Source organism: Fundulus heteroclitus, chromosome 16 (genome assembly GCF_011125445.2).
Source record: "Fundulus heteroclitus isolate FHET01 chromosome 16, MU-UCD_Fhet_4.1, whole genome shotgun sequence".
Taxonomy (NCBI): Eukaryota; Metazoa; Chordata; class Actinopteri; order Cyprinodontiformes; family Fundulidae; genus Fundulus; species Fundulus heteroclitus.
The window spans coordinates 7,406,593-7,433,989 of NC_046376.1; the positions used below are offsets into that span (position 1 = coordinate 7,406,593).

General features: G+C 42.3%; 1 protein-coding gene across 1 annotated transcript; it reads right to left on the minus strand.

The window, feature by feature from the left end:
* Positions 1-176: 176 nt before the first annotated feature.
* c16h16orf89 (chromosome 16 C16orf89 homolog) lies at positions 177-25,666 on the minus strand. Its single transcript, XM_012853735.3, has 8 exons — positions 25,425-25,666; positions 6,578-6,730; positions 3,819-3,969; positions 3,540-3,657; positions 3,150-3,312; positions 1,782-1,886; positions 1,242-1,331; positions 177-394 (listed from the first exon to the last, which is right to left on the minus strand). Exons 1-8 carry the CDS (start codon positions 25,603-25,605, stop codon positions 291-293), a joined length of 1,065 nt encoding a protein of 354 aa, XP_012709189.1. The 5' UTR covers positions 25,606-25,666; the 3' UTR covers positions 177-290.
* Positions 25,667-27,397: the final 1,731 nt, after the last annotated feature.

Consider the following 27,397-nt stretch of genomic DNA (forward strand, 5'->3'; position numbering starts at 1 on the left):
CCGAAAAACGGCTGCAGAAAAACGTTTTTTTTTGTTTTTTTAACGGTAATTCAAAGCACTGTGAATAAAAACGGGTCAAACTTGGCGTCGGGGATGAGAGCATGCAGAAATCTGGTAACATTATATATTATTCGTTGTGTCACAAACAAAATGTTTGTCACAGAGTTTTATATTTAATAAATGTCAATATACTAGCTAACATGAACCCTATTTTATGTGGACAAAGACACAAACTTCCTAGCATATCTTTAAAGAGTCACCATCACAAATATGTTCATAAAATATGCGGTTCAGGACAGCGGCCTCTTGGTTATGTCCTGCTCTGCCAGGTGAAAGCTCAGGTATCCTCCCAGAGCGCCGACCGCCACCGCCGTCATGTGACTGGAGCAGCCATCTGTAAACAGGTGACATCAGAGCGGCGGGTTAATTCTCCAGCGCTGAGTTCAGGCCCCAGGAGGGAAACCCAGAGAAACCTCTCTCAGCTCATTCTGGGGGATCCTGAGGCGTCTCCAGCCCTAAAGGGGAAATATAGTCCCTGCAGCAGGTTCTGAGGCGACCCCCATGGTCTCCTTCCCAGTGGGACGTGCCTGGACTGACGCCTTTTGATGCAGAACAGCAGGTGCTCTACGCCCATCCTCCCTTACCCTGTTTCATTTGAGAGGAGCTTGCCAGGCACCTCCTACTGGGAGGAGACCCCGGGAAACAAACCCAGGCCTCGTTGGGAGGCGCTTTATTCCCCTACTGGGGGAAATTATGAATAAACAGAAAATACAACAGTAACATTGAACAGGACGAGAAGAAAACGAATAATTAAAAATGCTACAATGGGGGGAAAAAAACAAACTGATATGTCAGAAATTGCATAAAACAACAACAATATAGGAAATAAAGAGCATCCATTCATCCGCTGCTCATCCTGATCTGGTGAAGGTGGAACGAGTCCAGAAGAGAAACCCTCTCCCTGCAGCTGAAAGCTTCTCTCCTGTTTTCTCTTGAGCTCTTTAGTTGTTCAGAAAGTTTTGGTTATACAGATTTAATTTTTGTGTTTTGCACCCCAGACCTAACGGACGGAGGGATTAAAATAAAACGGAAAAACAAACTTTTCATCTTACTGACGTCATTTCCCATGGCAACTAATTATTTCTATAACTTCAAAGTTACAAGTGGTCAATATTTGGGTGTAATCTGCTGCTATGGTTCAGCCACACGTTGACTTTAACCAGAGAAGGAAACAAACTGACCAGGAAGTATCTTCTCCCTCCGTTTTACTCTCCTGTGAGGCTGCAGCTGCTCCAGAAGCTCATCGCCAATAATCTGTGAGACGAAGCTCCCTGGGGAAACAAACAGGGACGTCCTTCATGTACCAAACAGATGCTGATAGATGAAGAAAGCGCACTCAACAGTAAAATAAAACCACTAAACAAAGTGCATGCAGCGATGATAACAGATAAAGTGAAGTTAGAGCTGCACTATGTGGTTCTGATCAATCCTCTCCAGGGAGATAATCGGGTAACAAATTATTTGTTGGTTGCAAAATTAATGAACATGCGTTTCTATGCAGATAAACCTTTCATTTCTGACTTAAAAATAGTCCTAATTCTTTAAAATCCCTTTACGTACTGATGCGATAATCCAGAGAACATTTATAGCATCTTAAAACAGCCGTGGGACCAAGATTTAATATGTCTCCACCTCCAGACTGTGACTAAAATGTATATTACTTGTAGCTTTAGTTAAATGCAACCCAATGTTCCTATAAAAATGTCGCAGCTAGCACTCACTGTCCCTCCCGAAGCAGCCGACTTCATCGTCTTGCAGCCGGAGGATGTGCTGCAGCCAGTCGGTTTTGTGGAAGTCAGAGAAACCAGTTAATCCGCAAATGAGGACTGTTAACAGAGAGAAAGTAAGGAGAGCAAAGTTTTAATTTGACGTTTTCGTCAAAGCGTTCTCTGCAACGATCCCTTCACATCGGTTAAAGATGCACTGTGATATAAAACAGAATCCACCACAGCGTGGATGGATCTTGGTTCATGAGGAAACGCTTGAAAGCGAAGCACTGATTGTTTAGCAGGACTGGTAAAAAAAAAAAAGAGAGAATTTTTTCAAACTTTCTTGGTGGTGCGTGCTGAAATCGCCTCAGTGCACCAATAAATAAGCCATGACATCCTATCTGACCTTCATTTACCCTATGTATGCAAAGCAAGGACCACTCTCTTTATAGTCAAGGCCTTCTGGACAAGCAAAGAGAGAATAATAGATGTGATCGGGTTACAGAGCAAAACCTGCACCTGCACCATCTTTTGTTGCCAGTAGCTCAATTATCCATACAAAGGTTAAACTTATCAGGTGTGAAAATACTGATGCCATTTCCTCCTCCAGCTCTGCTGAAACTGACAGTGGAGGTGGAGAGGCCTCCCATATATGAGGGAAGATTAGTGCAACTTGATGTGAAGGTTTTAGTTTGGCCGGTGTCTAGCGGTGGTGTGATTATATGTGGCAATCTGCTGCTGACAAGTTCCCCAGAGGCGACATGCGGCAAAATAATAAAAAGGTTTCTAAGGAGTGCATTTTGTTCCATTATTGTTGCAAGCAAAAAAATTTTTTCAAATTTCATTTTTTCAGATCGAGTTTTACAAATTGCATTCTTTTGAAATTGGTTTTACAGATCATGTTTTCTTCACTTCTGGGGGCGGGGCTTTCCTCTTGAGCAAGGAGCAAAGACGCATTTCTATTGGTCTGCAGGGATGTTAGCAACGACATTTTTATTGGTCAATGTTTGTGTCAAGAGCGAGAAGTGAAGGGAAAGTAATCTGTAAAACACAATTTGAAAAGAATGCAATTCGTAAAATTCAATCTGAAAAAGACAAAGCTGTAAAAAATAAAAATTTGAAAAAATTTAATCTGAGAAAACACCAAGGTTATACTCAAAACCTTTTTTAAGAAGTTTAATTTCTGGATTGCAATTTTTTTTTCACATTTCCATTTACAGAGTGTTGCTTGCAACAATAATGGAACAAAATTCACTCCATACCGCTGCAATTACTTTTTTTTAAAATGTTGATATTTACAAAAACCATTTATAGTCTTTTAACTTTCAGGTTTAGTTGGACTAAACGTTTCTTGGCCACCTAGTGGAGGGAGATACTCACTGTTTTCAATGAAAATGTCCACCGTTTGCTCGGTTAAACCGTTTGCAACAATGTCCTGGTTGGCCTTCATCATGTTGGAGCAGAAGATGTCTTGGTAGTTTTGCTCGGTCATGTTGGCTCGGGATGCACGAGTGTCACCTTTCAACAAGTTGTTACAGCCTCTCTGCGATGAAAAATACAGACCAGTTACAATCTGAAAGTTGTTTGTTGTAATAAGATGGAAATATTTCATAGTTGCTCCCGCTGGAGTTCCTCAGGGCTCAGTTATTGGTCTCCTGACGTTCGTTATATACAAACGTCTCTCATGATCAATTAGACTTAAACGTATTGTTTTGTGAAAGCGATGAATCGTTTATAGGTGTTTTTTTTTTTTTTTCTTAAAGATTTTACCATTCGGCCAATCATAAAGTAGAGGAGCTGGTGGGACAGAGAATAATGTGGACAACCGAAACGAGTCATGGTGTCCCGGCAGGGTTTGGTGACGATGCAGGGCGTCCCGTTCATCTTCCTATTCAACCAGAAACACATGAACAAAACACAAGGCTGTTTAAACACTGACTCCAACCTACATCTCAAATTCATCTGAATCTCTTCTCAGATTACAAACTGAAGGATGAACAAACTTAGAGAGCCTGGAATAAACCTTCAGATGAGTGTAAAGTGTCGTACCAGGTCCCCAGCAGCAGCGTCAGGCACTTGTCACTGAGCTGCTCGTCATAACACTCGGAGGTCAGGGTGGAGGGATAAACCAGACTGGGATCTGTGGAGCGCCACTCCCGAGGAATCATCCAAAACGTCCAAGTCAGCAGGGGTTCAAACTCTGAAAAGAAAACAACGTGATCTTCTAAGAGAAACGGCGTTTCCGTATTATCTTTTAAATCTTATTGGTGGTGACCCGGTTTGATCTGTAGGTTTTTTAATTACAAACCTGGTCAAATAATAACAAATAGATTGAAAAGTAATGGAAAAGGAAAGTACGACGGAGTATTAGGGCCACACATGAAGGGATTTTTTTTTTTTTGCCATGACGAGATTAAACTCGACATGTCGACTTTAAAGTCGCCATGTCGACATTAAACTCAACATTTCGAGAATCTCAAATTCAGAACTGCGAACCCGGGTAAGCATCACTAGGGAAAGACGTTACGTTATTGGTAGGCCACCGCTTCCAGTGATGATTGTACAGTTGCACCACGGCAAAGACTACCTTCTCACTTAATTAAAAGGCAGAGACTGCAGCTGTGGAGTGCGGTTGCTCTTTTCTCCAAACTTTGGAATGTCGAGATTAAAGTCGCCACGATATATCAACTTTATTCTCGAAATGGCGAGTTTAATGTCGACATGGCGACTTTAAAGTCGACATGTCGAGTTTAATCTCGTCGTGGCAAAAATATTTTTTTTCTTCATGTGTGGCCCTAATACTCCGTCGTAGGAAAGGGATGACGATGGAAGTGTGTTTTTTTTTTTTTAAACCAAACATCCGAAAAAAGTAAAATCTTGAGATGGAAACTTATTATTCCCGGTATTTTCTAAAAACGTCACACATTACAGATCAAATTCAAGTTAATTTTAGGCTGATACTATCTACAGATATCTTTGGTCTAAGGGGATTCTACAAATTTATCTAGACTGAGATTTATGCTCAACACTTTTTAGGCCTTAATGGACAGTTTTCAAAATCAAATAAAATGTTGGTTTTAGATAAACTGGTCAAAATATTCCATATAAACTTTAGTTGGCCGAGGAATGACTCCTGTGGAACACCTGAAGTCAGACAAGCTTTGCTCGGTCATTGGGTGAAAGAGTCAGGACCCACTGTGGACAAGTCACCAGTCCATCTAAAGCAAACATGCAAACTCCATGCAGAAGGACCCCACACCAAGATTTGAACCCAGGACCTTCTTGCTGCAAGGCAGCAGTGCTACCACCTGCTACAGAAATAATGAGTGCAGTAACAAAAAAAAAAACCTTGATCTGAGCAACGTAGGGATGACTAAGGAACTAAAACGTCCTGAGGAGGGTCGGCAGTCACTTTAGTAAGTGTCTTAAAGTCCTAATCAACATTTTTATTTTTCCACACTAACATCTTAAAGATATCCAGATTCAGGAGAATAACTTAAAAACTCAATGTTTACGTCAAAATGTAATAAAATGAGTTGACTGGTGCACTTCTTACCTACCCTTGTGCAAATGTGTAAAAACCTTATAAATAAATTAAGCTTCTGCACTGCAAAAACGGATCTAAAAATAAGTAAAAAGTTCTTAAAGGTAGTGTATTTGTCCTTAATTTGAGCAGGTAAATAATATTATCTGCCAATGGAATGAGTATTTTGACCCCTAAAATAAGATAATTAGGCATTTTGCACTTGAAATAAGATGATGGAGATAAGTTGTTCCTATATTAAGTGCAAAAATCTTATTCCATTGGCAAATCATCTTTTTTACCTGCTCTAATTAAGGAAAAATACACTAATTTTAAGAACATTTTACTTATTTTTAGTTCCGTTTTTGTAGTGTGTTGCTTTAGTATAATATTGCAGGAAATTCCAACCTTAGTTTTGAGAACATTTAATTAGAAATTATTCCTTTCAATGAAAAACCCAGGTCTGATGTTAATAACTTGCTTTTGTCAACAGGACAGCTTCTAGTGTCCCACAGCTGAGAGACCCATCGATGACCCGTTTCCAGTTCTCTGGCAGAGGATACCGGGTATTTTATTTAAAATCTTCTAGTATTTCAAAGGGATCATGATGATGAGAACTCCAATAACATTTCCCTGACCTTTGGAAGAGAAACAAGGTCCACAGCATCACAGATCCTCCGCCGTGCCAACAAGGCTTTTTAAAACATAAAATCTTTGTTTCACAGCAGACACACCTGGAGTGTTTGATGTTGAAAAGCTCAATCTTGGGTCAAGCATTTAACAAACTCTATAAATGTTTTACGTTTGAGACGGTAGAATATGTCTTCCAAACAAGCTGTTGGCATCTGGAGAGCATCCAATGACTGTTGGTGACCCTTAATACGCTGATGGTTGCTGTGGTTGTCAGAAAATTGGAGATTTTTTTTTTTTTTTAAATATATCTTCTCTATCTTTGAACCCTGGTCCTCATTCAGTCTGTTTTAACAGAATTCCAGCTAATTTACGCTTTTTTTAAAATTATATCTCTGACTATAAATGGTTCAGTTCTGGCTAGTGGGTTAACACAAATCTAACTTATTTGGATGAAATGTTTTGCATTTTGAAGAATGGCTTGTAGAAATTATCTCACAGAATGATTATCCTAAAAAAAAGCAAGTTGACATGGAGAAAAAAAAGGTTTTTGTTATGTTTATTAAAAAAAAAAAAAGCCAACTCCTTGTGAGGTTAAATACTTGTTAGATTGCGTCTGAAAAGGAATGTTGTCGGTGCTGCAGCGTTTCCTCACCTCTGTAGTATTTGGGGTCATTGAGCTTCAGAGCGGCGACCGCCTTCTCCAGGCTTTGATCGAGACGATTCAGCAGAGCGACTGCGGTGGTCCTCTGAGCCCAGCTGACCGGGTCGGTGTGAGGCCAAGTCCGGACCGCCTCCTTCAGCTCGGCTGAGACGAAACATAGAGATCCAGCCTCAGAAAAAGATTTCATGTTGGTTCTATATTTTGGATGGTGTGACTTATTGCATTAGTGAATCTTTATGAAAGGATTTCTTCTGTTGTTTTGCTTTTTTTCTTAAACTCAGATGCCTGAGATAAAATTTTAATACAAGACAAATAAGCAGAATAAATACAAAACAAAAAAAAGCTACCCAATGCACCCTGGCTCTGTGATGGCCTTCCAGCCTTTCTGATAAGGTAATGAATCTTATAAATCACTGTAGTTGAAGTCTGATCCACTCATTTTTGCAGAATTTACATTACAGGGTTCCTGAGCCACAGTCCATCAAACTATCACCACCATGCCTGACTGTCAATTAATCTTCTTTATCCGAAGACGCTGTGCCAGAAGCCACTGAAAGCGCAAAACTCCCTTTTCCTTGAATTGAAATGATTTTTTTATTGCCCCCTATGGGAGAAATTACGTTTCAGTACAACCCATGGAGAGAAACAATGTATCCACACAAACGTTTGAGCATTAAAATTAAACCGCAGGAAGCCGGAGGAGCCATGATAGCCGTTGTGATACCTAATACCAATTTCTGCATGCTTTCTTTCCCCCCTGTGTGCATTGCCGCTCCCTCCCTGGCAGAGAGCAACTGGTAATGTTGTAAGAGTGAGTGCCAAAAACAAAAAGGATATGTTTTAAACTTTTAATGTGGTTTTAACTAGCTGTATCTGGCCTTTGAAAGTCTGCCTTTATCTCATGTGTGTCGTTTCTGCATCTAAAAACCCACGTCTGATCTCCAGCTGACATGTGTTCGATCCCATGGTCAATCATGTATGCACTTGAAAATAATCACCAGTTTGGAGAGACAGGCAGATAAATTTGTAAGTCATCTGCATATTGATTTATCACAGAGCCAATAGGTGTCATATATAAAGAAAAAAGTGCAGGGCCAAGGATGCAACCATGAGGCACATCAGAATTCAGAGACGCTGGTGAGGAAGAGACGTCGTCAACCATCGCAGAGAACGTTAATTTAATTAGATATGACCTACACTGCAGCACGGGAACCCAGAGTCCTACCTGTTGAGCCAGGCGGGTCAGGTGAGGTCCAGCTTAACCAGCAGTACAGGTTTTTTAGTGCCTAGGGAGAGCAAGATGTCGTTCTGTTCTTTCAGCAGTGCTGACTCTGTGCTACGGCGTGAAAAAACTATAGTAGACACCTTGTGTCAAAAGTTAATTTATGACCCTTATGAACTCTATATGACCTTATGATTTATGACACCTGTCACCCCCCTCCTTCCAAAAAATATGATTTATGATTTCCGGACCCCCCCCCCCCCCCCCCCCCCCCCCCCTTCCTTCCTTCCTTCCTGACCCCCTCCCTTTTTTATGAGACCTCTCACCCCTATGTGAACCCCTCCAGACCCCCCTTCCTGACCCCCCACCCTGCACACACACACACACACACACACACACACATACACACACACACACACACACACTTCCGGCAGAAGCCTCACCCCGGAAGTCCCCTTCAACCCCGCCCACAACCGCTTCTCTCATGATATAAACCCCTTTTCTCCAGCGTCTATAGTGAGTGAATACTTTTCAACATGGCGTCCGGAAGAAGCACCTATGAACCCGTTATCGCTGAGACACCCGTCACGATTTGCCATGATCAGAGCGATTTTTGGCGAGCTCAGCATACTCCTCACAAGGCTACGCTGTTTTTATGCAGAACTCAGATGCCTCCGAGCCATCGTCTGCAAGAACAATGGTCTCTGGAGCCCTATGGAGCCCGCGGTAAATGGGGGTACGTCTTCAAATATGAATCTGGGGAAATGTACCTCTATCAACTGGATGATGAAAGTGATGAGTTGCAAACTATCCACTCCTTGGGGATGGTGACATCAAACGATTGGGCTGTTCTGAAACTCATTATGCTTCGGAGACTAGGCCCTGAAGAAGCAAATCCGGCAGCAGGCCCTTCGGTGAGACGAAAAACTAGCTTCATTCGACTAAACCCCCAAGAACCTATTCCTGCAGGGTCCTCTGTGAGAGAAGAAGCCGAGGATGGAATCAAGGATTCGCCCTCTGCTAAACGGGGCAAGCGGTCACATCAGCAAGCCGAGGATGGAATCAACGCCTCACCCGCAGCTAAACGGGGCAAGCGGTCACATCAGCAAGCCGAGGATGGAATCAACGCCTCACCCGCAGCTAAACGGGGCAAGCGGGCGCGTCAACAAGTTGAGGAAGGAATCAATGATTCACCCTCCGCTAAGCGCTGCAAACGAGTGCTGACCGACCTGAATGAAATTGACAATGATTCAGGAAATAGGATCTTCTCAGCTACTTGGCAGTCGAAGACGGGGGTTAGCGGTCGATGGTTTTTCCGTGCAAGTCTCAAAAAGGCTCAAGATGAAGCACAGACGGTTATGTTCATGCTGGATTATTATAATTCAGAATGTGGCGTCTTCAGGACATTGCTAACCATCCCCTTTGATGCCTGGCGTGACAAGATGATCGGAATAGCAGACCGGATTTCAACGCTGTTTCGGGACTGTCGTAACTGGAAAGACATTCTGGGGGTCAAGAAAGCGCTAGCTTTTTAGACCCGCCCCTCACAACTGCTAATACCACCCCTTCAACGTTAACCACACCCTTCTCAGTATATAAATACAACCAGCCAGACCGATCGGGACTCCGTGCAACTTCGCTGACAGGACTTCTTACCAGAGAAAGCATCCTCACATCGCTAAAGAGAAACACCATGATCTGGACCGGATCTCGCCCTGAAGGCCTCGTTATTTTTATTCTGTAGTTATATTTTATTTATTTATTTGTTTGTTTGTAACAGCAGCCCGTGCAGACGCAGCCAATGAGCCATTAGAGGGTCTCACCCCTCAGCGAGCACTTTCCAGAGCAAGCATACCAGAGCAGACCCCACCAGCAGCAGCAGCAACAGCAGAAGCTCCTCAGTCCAGCTGTAAGCTAAGCCCTCATTGGGTTATTTTTATTCTGTAGTCATATTTTATTTATTTATTTATTTATTAATTTATTCTTTATGCTCATGTTTGCAATAGCTGGAGCCACCCCTAGCTTGATCAGCCTCCGTTCATCTGTCCTGAACCTGCAACAAGACATCAGTCGGATAATCACCAAAGCTCGTGCTGTGAAAAGAATTATTCTTGGTATTATTTCATTTCAAAGCTTTCATAGAGTTAGTTTGTGATATATTAATTGCATTCAATCCTGATTACGTTAAAAATCTTAATGATATTCTTTTTTAATTTTTTTATCACAGAAACCTCAACGGTTATTGAGCAAATTCCGCCGTCAGGAGACGGAGCACAGCTCTACTGCATGCAGGCTGGAGAACTTGTGAGATCCTGCCAGATCCAGCTGGATCAACTGTTCCGCCCGCCTGCATTGCGTCGTACAGCAAGTGAACAGAGACATCCTTGCTTGATCAGCCTCCGTTCATCTGTCCTGAACCTGCAACAAGACATCAGTCGGATAATCATCAAAGCTTGTGCTGTGAAAAGAATTATTCAGGGTATTATTTCATTTCAAAGCTTTCATAGAGTTAGTTTGTGATCTATTAATTCCATTCAATCCTGATTACGTTAAAAATCTTAATGATATTCTTTTTTATTTTTTTTATTTTTTTTTATCACAGAAACCTCAACGGTTATTGAGCAAATTCCGCCGTCAGGAGACGGAGCACAGCTCTACTGCATGCAGGCTGGAGAACTTGTGAGATCCTGCCAGATCCAGCTCGAACTGCTGTTCCAGTCATCAACACTCCACTCAGTGTAATCAAGTAAAATTGTGACCTGTAAACATGGGTAGCCAGCAAATGAGAAATGCATTAGATGAAATGTTGAAAGCTGTAAACGAATTACAAAATATTCCTGTTAATGATACGTCAGGAGTTCTGAATCTACCTAATGCTTCACCCTCTCGGTTAGAACAAGCCCTGCAACAATTAAACGTTTCATTCTCTCAACCCTCCTCCCCGGAAAATGATTCATTACACTTTGACATGCAAGTTACAGATGTTTTAAATCAAATAATGCAAATGGTTAACGACCTTCAAAATATTCCAGTTCGGGATACGTCTGAGGGTGCTGATTTACATGAAGGTAATGGTTCACCGGATAGACAACAGGTTCACGCTGACCAGGGTTGGAATTTTGAACGTTTATCGTTGCTAGAAGAAGCCCTCCATCAATTAAACGCATCCACCTCTCAGCCATTTAACCCTAATCCTGCAGGCCAACAGTCTCCTCATCACCACCTGCAGCAGCAGCAGCAGCAGCAAGGGGGTAGTTTAAATCATAATCCTTCTGGTTCTTCTAATACAGTTTTGCAAAACCCCACCACCAGCACGCATCAACTGCCAGACGTGCAGGGCCTGCAGGATCAACCCTGCACGAGCCAGTCAGCTGTAAACAGCTCTGAGCACACACAGCAGTCCTCTACATCCGGCATCCAGCGCGACCGCTACAATGTCACAGAAATAAGACGCTCTTTAAACATCACCGCTTTACAGCCTGGCGAGATTCCTAATCCCGTAGAATTTTACACACAGGTTTATGATGTTCTGGCTGAGTTGGCAGAATCTGTTATACCTCTTATCTCCCGTAACGACATAATTCAACTTGAGTTAAGCGGGCAGGGGTTTGCTCATCATACCATCGTACAAGTCGATGACGAAGGCGATTCAATTTTGCCTGCATTTCAGGAATTTTTAGACGACTTAACACAATCTAACGAGGAATTAACCGACAACGTAGAAATAGTCCTTCAGGTTGTAAGAACGCCAAGCGGGGGTGCAAAACGTAAGGTTGTTAAAACGTTAGACTGTGAACTGATCCATAAAAAACGGCGGCATCTATATATAGTTGAAAATTCTTCTAATCAACTCTGTTTTGCAACAAGTCTAGCACATCTCTTTAATCCCGCTTTTACAGACAGTGAAGCCGTCCACCAAGGGACAATTTGGCAGCATATGGCAGGTTTGACCGAGCAGACTCCAGTAACTTTCGGTGATGTGCACAAATTTGAAAATATTCTCAACAGGAAAATTGTCGTTTTCTATAAAGACAGCAAGGATGCACTGCTTCGTAATTTCCAGACTGACTTTTCAGATCGTTCAAATCCAATTTTTTTGTTTCTGTTCAAAAATCATTACTATGGAATAAAAAGTCTCACAGCATTCACAGGCTCTAAGTACATCTGTAGTTATTGCTTTAGCGGCTTCCAAAACATCAACAGACATAACTGCGAAGGTCGCTGTGCGGTTTGCCTTGATCCGAACTGTACTATGCGCCCGTACAGTTCTGTGCAATGCATTGACTGTAAGCGCATATGTCGTAATCTGCAATGTTTTAATAGCCACAAGGTGCCCAGATTGAGGCCCACACTCAACAAGCATGTGAGTAGCTGTGACACCACTAAATTCTGTCCTGTTTGTAAAAGGCTATATGATTTGTCAGCCGGCAAAGAGAGCAAACCTCACGAGTGTTCCATAAAATGTCCGATCTGTCATGAGAAAGTGCCTGCCGGTGCTGATGTAACGCTAAACGGACATCAGTGTTATATTCAGCCAAGTCGGACTGATGCTGAACTCAATGACAAATTGGTTTTCTACGATCTCGAAACTTTTACAGATAAGTCTGGTTCACACATTCCATATCTTGCTTGCGCTAAAACGTTGAAGGGAGAAACTTGGTATTCCTATGGGTTGAACTGTGTCAAGGAGCTTCTGCTCCATTTTCGCAGACCTTGTTATAGAGGTTATACTTTTCTGGCTCACAACAGCAGAGGATTTGACTCTTACTTGATTCTGAGTGTGATGGTTCAGTTGGGTATAAAACCACATTTAATAACGCAGGGAAGTAAAGTTCTCTGTTTTACCGAGCAGGACTACAGTCTTAAATTTATAGACAGTCTATCATTTCTTACTATGAAACTCAGCCAGATGCCAAAAGCATTAGGCTTCTCGGACCACTCTAAAGGTTTTTTTCCCCATTTGTTCTCCTCTGAGAAGACTTTAAACTACGTAGGTCCGGTTCCTCCACCTAGTTTCTACGCTGTGGAACACATGAACCCCGCCGAGCAGGAACGTTTTTCCAGCTGGTACAATGAGGCCTGTAAACAGCCGTTTGACTTTCGGAAGGACGCTCTTTATTATTGCAAAAATGACGTGGAGATTCTTTTCAGGGCTTGTGTGAAATTCAGAGAAGAGTTCTTTAAAGAGACAAATGTGGATCCATTAAAGTCCATAACAATAGCATCCGCCTGTATTAAAGCTTTTACTTCAAATTTCCTGGTCCCTAACACTTTAGCCATACCTTCCCCTGTGGATTACCGTTGGCAGTGCAAGACTTTTTCGGATGCGTCCATTCAGTGGTTAGAGTGGGTAGCTGCTGAACGGGGCATTTTCATTCAACATTCTCTTAATCGAGGTGAAATGAAAGTGGGGCCGTATTATCTCGATGGATTTGCAGAAATTCGAGGGGTAAAAACTGCGTTTGAGTTCAATGGATGTTTTTATCATGGTTGTCCCACCTGTTTTCCAGCTGACCAGAAATGCCCGCTCAGAGGAGTCTGTTTTGAGACTTTCCATGCAGCTACCATGGAGAGAGCCAGGGTGTTGGAATCGGTTTATGGGGTACGTGTGGAGATGATGTGGGAACATACTTGGAGTTTGATGAAGGTGTCACACTCTGGTCTCAAAAGGTTTCTGGACTGTTACAGCGCCCCTGTACCTCTTTGCCCGAGGGATGGTTTGTTTGGGGGTCGTACTTGTGCTCTTAGGCTCAGGTACACGGCCGGCGAGAATGAGTCTGTACGTTATGTAGATTTCACATCTTTGTATCCATTTGTGAATGCCAACTGCAGCTATCCGTTAGGCCATCCCAAAATCATTTGCAAAGATTTTGATGATCCTCATAACTATTTCGGCTTCATCAGGGCGACCGTGTACCCACCTCGTGGTCTGTTTTTCCCCGTTCTACCATACAAGACATCTACCGGTAAACTGGTGTTCACACTGTGCCGGGCTTGCGCCGAGATGAACTACCAGTCGGGTCCTTGCACTCACTCTGACCAAGAGAGAGCGCTAACAGGTGTATGGGTAAGTGTGGAATTCAACAAGGCTCTTGAGCTGGGATATAGGCTTGCTAAAATCACTGAGGTCTGGCATTTTGAAAAACAGAGCAGTTCAATCTTTAAATCCTATATCCACACATTTCTGAAGGGTAAACAGGAAGCCTCAGGTTTCCCCGCTGAAGCTACGGATGAGGAAAGTCGTATGAAATATGTGGCAGACTACAAACGTGAGCAAGGCATCCAGCTAGATGTACGGAAGATTGAGGTGAATCCGGCTAAAAGGCAGGTGGCAAAATTGTGTCTGAACAGTTTCTGGGGCAAATTTGCACAGAGAAATGATCTGGCTCAGACAAGCATTGTCAGCGAGCCTGAAGAGTTTTTTAACTTTCTATTTTCTGGTAAATACACAGTAAGCTACTTTCACTTCCTGAACGATGAAATGTGTATGGTTCAGTGGAAATACAACAAACGATGCGTCTCTCCACCCAGCAAGGTGAATAATGTCTTCCTTGCAGCCTTTACAACTGCCCACGCGCGTCTGAAATTGTACACCTGTCTTGAAAGACTTAAAGAACGAGTTCTGTACATTGACACGGACAGTCTGATCTACGTGGTTAAACCGGGTCAGACCTCCCTTGAGCTCGGACATTTATTAGGTGACTTGACTGATGAACTTTCAGGTGATTCGATAGAGGAATTTGTTTCCGCAGGTCCAAAAAGCTACGCCTACCAGACCAGAAGCCAGAAACGGGTTGTGATGAAGTTTAAAGGTATCACTCTGACTCGTGAATGCTGTGAGAGAGTGAATTTTGACAGTGTAAAAGAGCTGGTTGAAGGTTATTTGCAAGGTTCTACAGGGGATGTTTTACAAGCTCCACAGCACACCATCAGAAGGCATAAAAGAAACTTCCAGCTTCAAAATGCCTCATTTCAGAAACAGCTCAGAGTGGTGTATGACAAGCGAAGGCTTTTTTCTGACGGTACAACTCTTCCGTTTGGTTATTAAAGGTTAACTGAGAAAAATAAAAAATCTAAATAAAATGTCTCTGTCCCGTGAAACACAGGAGGTCGAATTTGATCCTAGATTCAAAACTCCCTTTTCACTTCTAATAGCAGGGCCGAGTGGTTGTGGTAAATCTTTTTTTGTTAAAAGTGTTTTGCAGAATTGTAACCATGTTATGGATGTTGTTCCTGTAAATATCGTTTGGATTTACACCTGTTTTCAAAGTATGTATTCTGAATTGCAAAAAATGAATAAAAAGATTAAATTCATCGAAGGACTACCTGATTCTTTTGATGATGAAAATCTGTTTCCTCCTGATCAAAATCATTTGGTTATTCTAGACGATGTGATTTTCCAGGCTTCAGACCATCCGGAAGTGGTGAAAATTTTCACTCAATACAGACATCATAAAAATATGAGTGTTATAATGTTAACCCAGAATATTTTTCATAAAGGGAAGTATAGCCGAACCATTAGTTTAAACGCTAATTATATAGTGCTGTTTAAGAATCCCAGAGATAAACTGCAACTAAATATATTAGCCCGTCAAATATTCCCGTCAGAGAAAACTTTCTTCATGGAGAGTTTTCAAGACGCCACCAGAGATCCTCACGGATATTTAATCGTGGATCTGACTCCCACTTGCCCAGATCGTTTCAGACTGAGAACAGGAATGCTCCCAGGTCAGTGGCCGGTTATCTATGTACCGAAATTAAATTAATTTTATCATGTCAGCTCGCATAAGAAGGAACATTCCCTTATTCAGGGCGTTATATCAAGCCACAGCAAAGAAGCGTAAAGACATTCTTGCTCACTGCTCGCCCGACTTTCTCAAAGCCTTGTGTGAAATAGCTTTGAACATTTTAAAAGGTAATGTGAAAATATCTCATTCCCAGCATAAAAAATTGGAAAAGCAGAAAAAAATCATCAGATTGCTGGCTGATAAAAGAACCGGCTTAAAACGCAAGCAGTTGGTTCTGAAAAATCAAACAGGTGGATTCATTCTGCCCTTGTTAAGTGTTGTGGCTCCTTTAATCGGAGAGCTGGTGGGAGGTCTCATCAGGAGATGAGAAAAAAATGTCTCTTAGGACTGCGCAAAAGATGTATCTGGTTTCACCGCATCAGTTCAAACGTTTAACCCCGTCGGACCCATCCATCAGACAGACCGCTGAAGACGATTTGGATTCTAAAATGAGAGAGATACTGAATGAACCGGGACTGAGTTCTTATGAAAAAATTAAAAGGTACAACGCTCTTCTTCAAAGATATCTGACTCTGATCAAACAAGATCAGCTTGAGGAACCCCGAGTGACTTTAACTATGCAACGTGACCCTGTGCCTGAAAATAACGAGGCGGACTCTGCATCTACTGATTCTACAGCGTCTCCTGTTGAATTGGATGAAACCGCTATCGAGGTTTTAAGAGCTCTGCCTAACAGAGATCGCAAAAATGCTGAATACATACTCAAAAGGTTAACGCAAGTTGGTACGAGCTGGACTTCGAAAGGGGAATTTGTTTATCGCGACCGTGTGATGGGGGGTTCACATCTGGTCGATTTGTTGAAAAACCTCCTCCTTCCAATTAGGAGGAAAACACAGAGTCAGGAACCTGTAGGTTGGACCCCGTTCATGGCCACCCTGAAGGAGTTAAACATCCCTGTGTCCTCAGTCAGCAATCCGCAGGCTCGTGACCAATACAGAGGCATGGCAGAAGCGGGTGTATTGGAGAAGAACAAAGATAAGCCCATCATGAAACGTAAAGGAAAAATTGTGTTGTCCCCTAAATTCTCCGGAATAGACTTTGAGCATCCCACCCCTGAAAATGGCCGTGCTCGAAGCAAGAGAGTCAACAAAACCCCTGCATGGTTGAAATTTTCACCCTAAAAGTCTGTATGAAATAAAAACTGGAGAAATAAATTTGTAATAAAGAAAACTTTAATGTTTCAAATTATTCATGTGTACAGTGTTTTTATTTTAGACAAGTTACAACTTGTAACAATCTTTAAACATTTGTAAAGAGCAGGTTCCGTGAATAAACGAGCACGAGGCCCTATTTTTATTACAATTCTGATACTTTTTCACAAAATCATAAACCATGACATCATTTTCATAAACGTCATCGCGGTAGGTAGCCAGTATGTCATGCACTGAAAGCCCACAAGCTTTATGACACAGATAATAAACACAGTGATGACCGCACACGACGGATAGAGTGTCTTGAAGTTGACGATTATGATACAATATTTTAGAGGATCTATCTTTCAAAAATGTCACTATGCTTGGTGGATAAAATTCAAAATCAGGACTGAATCCATAAGAGTCGAAAAAGGTGGCTTGATCATTCTCTTCCAACGTCAAAGCTAGCCAGTGTTCTCCAGGCATGTGTGAAGGATGAGTGTTTACGATGAAATAGGCCGGTCCTTTGTATGTGCGCTTGAGCAGGGGGAGTTGATCAGATGCCCAGACGCCGTGAAATAAATCCCCCAGGAGATGATGCATCAAATTCTCGATTTGGTGGTTATCCATGTTTTTAATAAAAATCCACCAAGACCTGCCTTTTTGAGTCGATTTCCAAAATTGAATCGTAACATGCGTACACAACGAGGGTGGTAGTGTGAGGCAAAGGAACTCGGAACCTCATTTCCAGTCTCAAATTCCCATTACACACCGGGGATAGAGCGTCAGAGTCCTCGCTCGGGGTGAGATTAAAAACAAACAGGGAGTAGCCTTCGTTAAATTCCTCACGAGCAATGCTTAAAGGAAGGTCTTTTAAATGACGACCTGTAGCGGTGAACATGTTGTAATATTCCCTCACTGAAATACCATTGTTGAATTGAGGTTGAAACGCTTTGGCAGGCACCTGTCTGCCATCTTTGCAGAGAGCTAAATATTCTACATCCATATGTTTAAAGTTGAAAGGTGACATGCTTCTCCGGCCTGTGAAGGCTTCATGATCGACCAGAGCTAAAACTATGTATCGCGGTAAAGTACCCAGAAACAGATTCTCCTGTGTACATATCCTGGAATTTTCTGGGATAGAATATGTTTTCACGTTCACGCGGGAAAGTGGATATAGAGCGTTTCCTCTCATTAATGCTGAAGCGTGCCCGAGCCGTATAGCAGGGGAGACTGAAACTTTTTTCACAAATAGAGAAGCCCCTAGAATTTTCAGTCGGAAGGTTGAATCACGAGGTCCCATCAAACAGAATGCATCGCTAGCTCTGGTCAATTTAACTCTCATGTCGACAGAGTTTAATAGGAGTCTTTCGCAAAAGAATATATCAGCGTGAAGCGGTCCCATCAGGTGTAATTCCCTTGAATTAGCGGTGAATGAAGCTCTGCGGTTCATACCCAAGTTAGGACCATCTGACGTAACAATAGAATCGATTGCTCCAGCTGTATCTTTGTAAAATAGACCTGCGCTAAATTGACTCTTTAACGTATCCTCCGAGTAATTGAGTAAGGTTTCAATGATGGCCCTGTAAGGATGAGTCGCGCTACTCTGTGAAATTAACCTATCTCCCAGCATAACGTCGCATTGACTGAACATTGTATTCAGAGGGTAATTTATCAGTCCGACGGCTGCATCATTAGCCAAGTTGCTCCCGTCTGCGTTGGTAATTTTAAGACGGACATGAAGTAAGGTATCATTCAGATCCAGGTATTTTTCTCCATCTCCGGGGATAAAGAACTCAATAGGCCCCGTGTCTGTAATAGCTGACACCGGTAGTATTTCGGTGTAAATCTTATCTTCCACGGATAGTTGAGTCATAGGGACCGTGAAAAGATCCAGTTCGGCCAGGGTACATTCTGATGATTTCTGATGTAAAAGAGCCATGATTGTTTTTTTTTTTTTTTTTTTTTTTATGAAAATACTAAATCAGTTAAATATATCCTTGCTCGCAGCAGACTTCCTACTCCTAGGCTTGCTGTTGCAAACTGGCTTCTTCTTCCTCCGCGGTGCGAGTTTATGTGAGCGCCAAGCACGTACCCCCGGAGGTCGCTTTTTAGCCCTTCTCGACAAAACCATCACCCCTGACCCCTCCTGGTTATTCACACCTGTTATTTTGGTCATTGCTTTACCTATGACGTCTGAAGCAATGTTTGTGGCCGCCCTCTTCAAATGGGGTTTCGCTATTGCGAAGCCGGATTTAACTAGGGGCGATACGAAACGGAATAGTTTTGAAAATATGGATCCAATCCCCCGTCCGTACATAACAGGAGCGCCATAGAAACCTGGTAAAGCGCCCCCAACCTGGCTTTGGTAATAGGATATGAAACGGTGTGGGTCCTCTCTCAGGAAAACCATGTTTTCTTGATTTTTTATTTCTTTTCCTTCTCACGTTTTATAGCGCTCAAGCGATGCTGATACGACTGACAGCACTGCTATGAATGATTCCAGCCGCAGTCCAGTGTTTTTTATATGCATATTCTGTTTTCATCTAAACGCTCGATGTGAGGCAGCGGGTCTGAAATGCAGCTTCACAATGCACTTTCCGTATGTAAATTTCACAGGGGTGTTCTGATCCGTTTTTATTTCAACTTGTATGTTTTCAATGTGTTTCTTAGCAACAGGTAAATAGTAAGGATTATGGAAAGTTTCCGTTATAACATCCCCAAAAACACCTTGGACCCGGACGGTTCGCAAGAGGGGGGCGTGAATGTCACCCACCATCTGGGGGGCAACAACGTCGCTATAGAAATACAGATGGTAGAACCCTGCCTTAAAGTCTATAGGTCGAGGGGCGTGCCAGTGGTCGAATTTGACCCATTCTCCAGGTTCCGTGCCTAACATAAAGGCGATTGGAGCGTAAAAACATAGATGGTTCTGGCCACCTGCTTGAAAAGTTAGCATGTTAGCAGTGCGGTTAACTTTGAAATAAATATCTGAATCTATCTTTCTCAGATGGGCTTCAATCTCTGTGATAAGCTGATTCAAATTAGTGTAGTATCCGTTTCCTATCTGTACACGTTGGACTTTTTCCTGGCCTGCTTTCCGCGATTCGAAATAGGCGTTTTCTGAGGGGACATTATGCCATGTATGTGGGTATGAAACCTCCGTCAAAGCCACTTGCCACTGACCTTGTAAGTTAATAGGTTCTGCTAAATCCACACGGAAACTCGATATGCTATTATCCTTAAAAACATTGAGGCTAGCGTTGGACGGCAGCGTCAGATAAAAACCCTGGTCCTCAGTTAAGCGATCCATGGTGCAATGTCACTCGTCCGGAGAGCAGCGCGTTGCTTTATACATCACGCAGGTCATCGGCTCTCACCCAGCTGTTGAATTTCTCCGGCCAATTTTTCCAATGTACTAAGACCTGTCTGACCCCCCGAACTGTGCGTTTGTCTAATATTTCACCCACTTGATACATTTTGTTTTTTGACATTTTCACCTTTTGAAGCTCCTCAGCATAAAAAGAACCTCGGACGGGCTCTCCGTCTAAATCTTTCAGCTTGAAGACGGGTGGAGATCGCTGTATAACTTCTGTAACTGTAAAGATTTCATCCGTGAAACTCTGTTCATATTTTTTGTCAAACACCCCTCGCACTTTCGATATTCTGACATGATCACCCGGCTTAAACGCCATCTTGAGTTTTGTGCAGCGTTTGGAATTAGTCCCGTACAAATTCTGAAACACCTGAAAAACGTTAGTAGCGATGACTTCCACAGGGGCCATTTTAATACTCGAATGATAGCAGTGGTTGTAACTTTTGACCAGATCCTGAAGCACGTTTACATAACGGAGAGTGTTGTTTGCTGTGAAATATCTCCACATTCTTGATTTTAATGTACGATTAAACCTCTCAACCACCGAGGCTTTTATTTCACTAGCTGTGGAAAAATGTTCAATTCCGTTTTTATCCATTAACGCTTTGAATGATTTGTTGAAAAATTCTTTACCGTCATCAGTTTGAAGCCTCTTTGGAACCCCACTCTCCCTTAAAACAGACTCGAAAGCTGTTACGACATCGGACGCTGTTTTCCTTTTTAAAACTCTGACGTAGGCTCTTTTGGAGAATACGTCGATAACGGTTAATAAATAATTGTAGCCGTCGTTTTCTTTGGATAAACTCTGCATATCACAAAGATCTGCTTGAAACTGTCTCAGAGGCCTGGTGACAAACACTCTATTTCTAGGAAATCTTATTCTTGCCGGTTTATGTAAAGAATATGCATCTTGTTCTGATAAAAAGTCTCGGACCACTTCAATCGGAACCTTTTTCCCGGTTTCACTCTGCATAGCCCTCTGTAATCTATCTACTCCACCAAAAGAACCTGGGTGAGCAGGTGTGTAATATACACGCTTCATTAACTTTGCTTCAGCCATACCTTCCCACACACGTAGTGATGCTAAATGAAGGAGAAGACATCTGTATTCAAGTTTTTATATATTTTATTAACATAATCAGGAAAGAAATTACACTCATTTATTATACCACAAACTAATTGTAAAACAATCATTTAATTTCATATAAGAAAGAAAGAAAAGATGTAGAAAATAAAACAGACACTCTTTTTAATACGATGTCACTAACTAGTTGTAAAACAATCATTTAATTTCATATAAGAAAGAAAAGATGTAGAAAATAAAACAGACACTCTTTTTTAATACGATGTCACTAACTAGTTTAATATATAAAAAGACATGAGAAAACATGTATGCATTGGTTTCAAGACCCTCGCCAGTAGTCTGTGATGGCATCAAGTTGTTCTTTTAGTTCACAGTTTTCTTCAACCAGCCGATCATACCCGCCATATATTGTATTAAATACACGCTTCACCATCGTTAATTCATACAGATACGCTTGTATGACAGCATTAACAGCCTCGTTGTCATGATGGATGTTGCGAGCGGCTAGAAACTGTTGAACTGCATCCATGAAACGTTCGTTATAAAGTACTCGCAATATACCATAGTAGTTATGTTCGTAGAGCTCGTTCTCAAGCAGCTTCAAGCGTCCATGCTCTTTTTGACTAGGACGGTTATTAACGCTTCCGTAACACATTTCGTGCATGTATTGTCTGATCGCAGCGGTCAAAAGGCGATACAGCACAGTTTTCACCGCTTTGATGAAACCGAAGCGAATCCACCCATCGTTTTCATCGGCACCGCTCTCACCGTCTGGCTGGGTGTCCTTAGGTGGCGTCAGGGGTGCTGAGGCCGCATCCATCTGGCTCTCTGATGGCAATGCTGGATCTCCCTGGCCGCAGGGTAGTTCTGAGTCATCCTCAGGTGGCGATGGGGGCGCTGAGGCCTGATCCGTCTGGCTCTCAGGGATGTGCTCCACCGCGGAGCCCGGATCTCCTTGGCTGCAGGGGAACTCTGAGTCATCCTCAGGTGGCGCTGATGCCTGATCCATCTGGCTCTCAGGGATGTGCTCCACCGCGGAGCCCTGATCTCCTTGACTGCAATGGAGCTCTGAGTCTTGGAAAAGCGGTGGGGAGGCAGGAAGATCCAACGCTTGTGAATCTTCACCCACGGTCGCCGTCTGAGGTGGTGAGGGAGTAAACTCGGAATTGTCACTCCTTAAAACAAAGATCTCTTGGTGTAGGTTGAGGCCTTCAGGGCGAGATCCGGTCCAGATCATGGTGTTTCTCTTTAGCGATGTGAGGATGCTTTCTCTGGTAAGAAGTCCTGTCAGCGAAGTTGCACGGAGTCCCGATCGGTCTGGCTGGTTGTATTTATATACTGAGAAGGGTGTGGTTAACGTTGAAGGGGTGGTATTAGCAGTTGTGAGGGGCGGGTCTAAAAAGCTAGCGCTTTCTTGACCCCCAGAATGTCTTTCCAGTTACGACAGTCCCGAAACAGCGTTGAAATCCGGTCTGCTATTCCGATCATCTTGTCACGCCAGGCATCAAAGGGGATGGTTAGCAATGTCCTGAAGACGCCACATTCTGAATTATAATAATCCAGCATGAACATAACCGTCTGTGCTTCATCTTGAGCCTTTTTGAGACTTGCACGGAAAAACCATCGACCGCTAACCCCCGTCTTCGACTGCCAAGTAGCTGAGAAGATCCTATTTCCTGAATCATTGTCAATTTCATTCAGGTCGGTCAGCACTCGTTTGCAGCGCTTAGCGGAGGGTGAATCATTGATTCCTTCCTCAACTTGTTGACGCGCCCGCTTGCCCCGTTTAGCTGCGGGTGAGGCGTTGATTCCATCCTCGGCTTGCTGATGTGACCGCTTGCCCCGTTTAGCTGCGGGTGAGGCGTTGATTCCATCCTCGGCTTGCTGATGTGACCGCTTGCCCCGTTTAGCAGAGGGCGAATCCTTGATTCCATCCTCGGCTTCTTCTCTCACAGAGGACCCTGCAGGAATAGGTTCTTGGGGGTTTAGTCGAATGAAGCTAGTTTTTCGTCTCACCGAAGGGCCTGCTGCCGGATTTGCTTCTTCAGGGCCTAGTCTCCGAAGCATAATGAGTTTCAGAACAGCCCAATCGTTTGATGTCACCATCCCCAAGGAGTGGATAGTTTGCAACTCATCACTTTCATCATCCAGTTGATAGAGGTACATTTCCCCAGATTCATATTTGAAGACGTACCCCCATTTACCGCGGGCTCCATAGGGCTCCAGAGACCATTGTTCTTGCAGACGATGGCTCGGAGGCATCTGAGTTCTGCATAAAAACAGCGTAGCCTTGTGAGGAGTATGCTGAGCTCGCCAAAAATCGCTCTGATCATGGCAAATCGTGACGGGTGTCTCAGCGATAACGGGTTCATAGGTGCTTCTTCCGGACGCCATGTTGAAAAGTATTCACTCACTATAGACGCTGGAGAAAAGGGGTTTATATCATGAGAGAAGCGGTTGTGGGCGGGGTTGAAGGGGACTTCCGGGGTGAGGCTTCTGCCGGAAGTGTGTGTGTGTGTGTGTGTGTATGTGTGTGTGTGTGTGTGTGTGTGTGTGTGTGCAGGGTGGGGGGTCAGGAAGGGGGGTCTGGAGGGGTTCACATAGGGGTGAGAGGTCTCATAAAAAAGGGAGGGGGTCAGGAAGGAAGGAAGGAAGGGGGGGGGGGGGGGGGGGGGGGGGGTCCGGAAATCATAAATCATATTTTTTGGAAGGAGGGGGGTGACAGGTGTCATAAATCATAAGGTCATATAGAGTTCATAAGGGTCATAAATTAACTTTTGACACAAGGTGGGTACTATAGTTTTTTTGGCGTGCTCTAAGACCAAATATTTGATTCTGATCCAGAAATAACTGCAGCTGTGCAAGAACAACCTTTTCCAGAACTTTAGCAAGAAAAGGCAAATGAGATGCCACTCTGTAATATGACACAACTACTGGGCCAAGATTGGGTTTTTTAATGAGTTGGTCTGACCACAGCCTGTTTAAAAGCAGCTGGAACAGACCTTAAATTCATGCAAGTGTTAAGGAATTGAAGAAGAAATGGGCCTACTGTGTCAAAAAACTGTTCAAGTACCCTTTAAGGGTTAATATCTAAAGGACAGTTAGAAGGTTTCAGCTTTTACAGTAATTAGGGTGAGGTGTGACGAGTAAAACTGAACTTAGCTTTCCAAAAAATAAGTTTATTCATTGTCAATTCATGATTTAATGTAGAGAGGTCCGGGTTGGTTTGGACAGACTCTTTACTAAGTAAAATCATAATTTGGAAAGTGTGGTTATCTTTATTTGGGTTATCTTTGTCTGATATTGATAAGAAACATTTAAGTTTGACCAAAAAAATAGGAATAAAAAAACTGAAGAAATTTGCCATCACCTTAGATTCATCAGCTTCTGATTTCTTCGCTAAAAAAATATGTCATAGTGTCACATTACAGAATCCTACAGTTATAGTAAGGAGTCATTTGTCATTTATTTATGAAGTTATTTCATCCATGAGCATCTTTTGGTCTGTTCAACATGTTCTATAAAAGCTGAGCGTATTATCACTACTTTATAAAACAGATGACTTATAAAACAAATAGAACAAAATAAAACAAAAATACAAATAACAGAAAAACATGTTTTAAATGTGACGTTTATGCGTTTTGTTTATTTGATCTGCATAAATCCAAGGAAATTGTTTTTTAAATTGAGGTCCAAATCAGTCATTGGTTATCAGAAGATTTTGCACTTTAAGCAGTGATTAAAATGAACCTAAAAGTTTTAAAGAAATGCTGTACAGCATAAAATTATATATATAGCCTATATGAAGAGTTAATTTGCAAAATCAGATAACTCCGTTTTTAGCCAAAAAAATATAATGTGTGTGTGGGGGTGGGGGGTGGGGGGGGTCCTTTTAATAAAGGTGTATTTTTTAAAATGCCATTATTTTGTTATGTCACTCTGTTAAGCTATTAACGTATTCCGCGCTTTGTTTCCAGATGCACAAAGACAAACAAAAGTATCATCTTTATGCATTTTGTGGAGATACATAAGGCGAGAAAACACCTTCACAATTTAAAATATTACTCATCAAATCTTAAAACACGCATAATTGTGGTTATTTTTAAATATAAAACATGTTGTAGCCTATGCTGGCCATAACAAAGGCCATAACAGAGCTGTGGAAGAGAAAACAACAGCTGCGCATGTTTTCCAGCTGCGCTCCTGCAGACCTACCCTGCAGCATGACGAAGCCCACCGCCCCGTCCAGGTTGATGTGCTCATGCTGCCGCTCCAGGAACGACACGCCGCGGGACAGGCTGCCCAGGATGTCATCGATCACCTCGGCCCGAGACGCGCACAGCGCTGCGGCAAAGAGAGCCAGCGCGGCGGCCGGCCGGAGCGCCGCTGTCCGCATGTTCCTCTGCAGCCTGGAGGCTCTGGAGGACAGATGGGCTGATGTCCTCTAGCAGGGGGTGGGTCAGCTTTGACGTCAGGCGGACCATGCATTATGGTCACGTTATTAATATTCACTTCCCCTTAACTCATGATTAATAACACACGAAAAAACAACTTCATGTTTGCTTTGCTTTATGTATGCTTTGAACTTTAAACACACGAATGAGAGACAATTTCACTGCAGCCCCAAAATTAAAAAAAAAAGTTATTAAAGATTTTCCCAGAAAGTTACCACATTAGATAAAGTTAATAATTATATTAAATGCATGAGTTAATACCAGAATCATCTCAGGTGGATGAGGTGTCCCAGACTTCTCTGCTGGGGATTAGAGGCTGAGAGGAGGGGGGGGGGGGGGGGGGGGGGGGGGGGGGGGGGAATTCAACTAACTGAGCTATATAATACGCTGGATTGCTGATTTTGCCGAAAAACTGAAGACACTGGCCGCCATCTTGCTACTCCCTACTCTCACATAATCCCATAGGATTTGGTTGCAACAACAAGCAGTTTTCTGGCTGTGTGAAAACGTTTCATAGGTAATTCTACAGTCCGTGGATGTACTAACACTATCAACTACTAGGAAATTAGGTGCTGAAATATTTTACATGTTATTCATATTAAATATATATATATATATATATATATATATATATATATATATATATATATATATATATATATATATATATATATATATATATATAAGTATATGTATATATGTATATATATGTACACATATATGTAAATATATGTTTTTGTATATTGTTATTTATAAATTTATAAATGTTATATATATATTTAAATAAATAAAATGCTAAATATTTCAGCACATGACTTTCTCAGTACTTGATAGTTTTAGAACATAACATAAAAGTATATGGCATTTGACATTTTAAAAGTCTTAAGCCCCCCTGAACATGAGAAAATCCTCGTTATTCGATGCTGTAGCGCACATATTCCCTAGTTACTGGAGGAAAATAGGGAGTACCAATATGGCGGCTGGTGGCTTCAAAGCGACTCGTTCTAACAGCTGTTTACTTCACCAATTCGATCGGCGAAAAGCATTTCTCGCCAAAATGATCAAAAAGCTTAGAAAAACTAAATAATGAATTTATTTATAACTGAGAGTTGTTTTTGCACTTGGACCTACACTAAAGGGAACTGAAGACTCTCAAACTGCACGCCTAATAGGGTCGGCTCAAATATACCTGAAAATTATACGACTAACAGGGTAATTCATTTATTCCCTGAGATAAGAAAAATGACCTGCTTCTGGTGGGTTTTAGAACAAAGCTATACAACGCGTATGACTTGTCCACTGAAGACAATTATGATAGAAAGCATATATACTGCATGCATTTTCTTGTCCCAAATGATTAAATGTGATGTGGGAATCTGTGACAGCATGTGTTAGGTAAGTTGGGACAGGATGTTTCAAGTGAGTCTAGGGTTCAAATTCAAGACTAAACTCTTTCTGCATGGAGTTTGCATGATTGATATGTCTGCATTGCCCTTAAATGAGTGCATGTGGTTGTTGTCCTGTGATGATTTGGGTACCTCCTCTTGCACCAGCACCTCTACACGGTAAATACAAACAATGAATGGAGGTTACAGGTGATAGAATGTTTCAGAAAAAATGGGAAAACATGTTTCATGTAAGACTGGAGTGCGTGTTTCAGAGACTTTGAGACAGAATATTTCAGGTCTACAGGAACAGCATTTTCCAGCTATACCAGATGTTTTACCAGATATG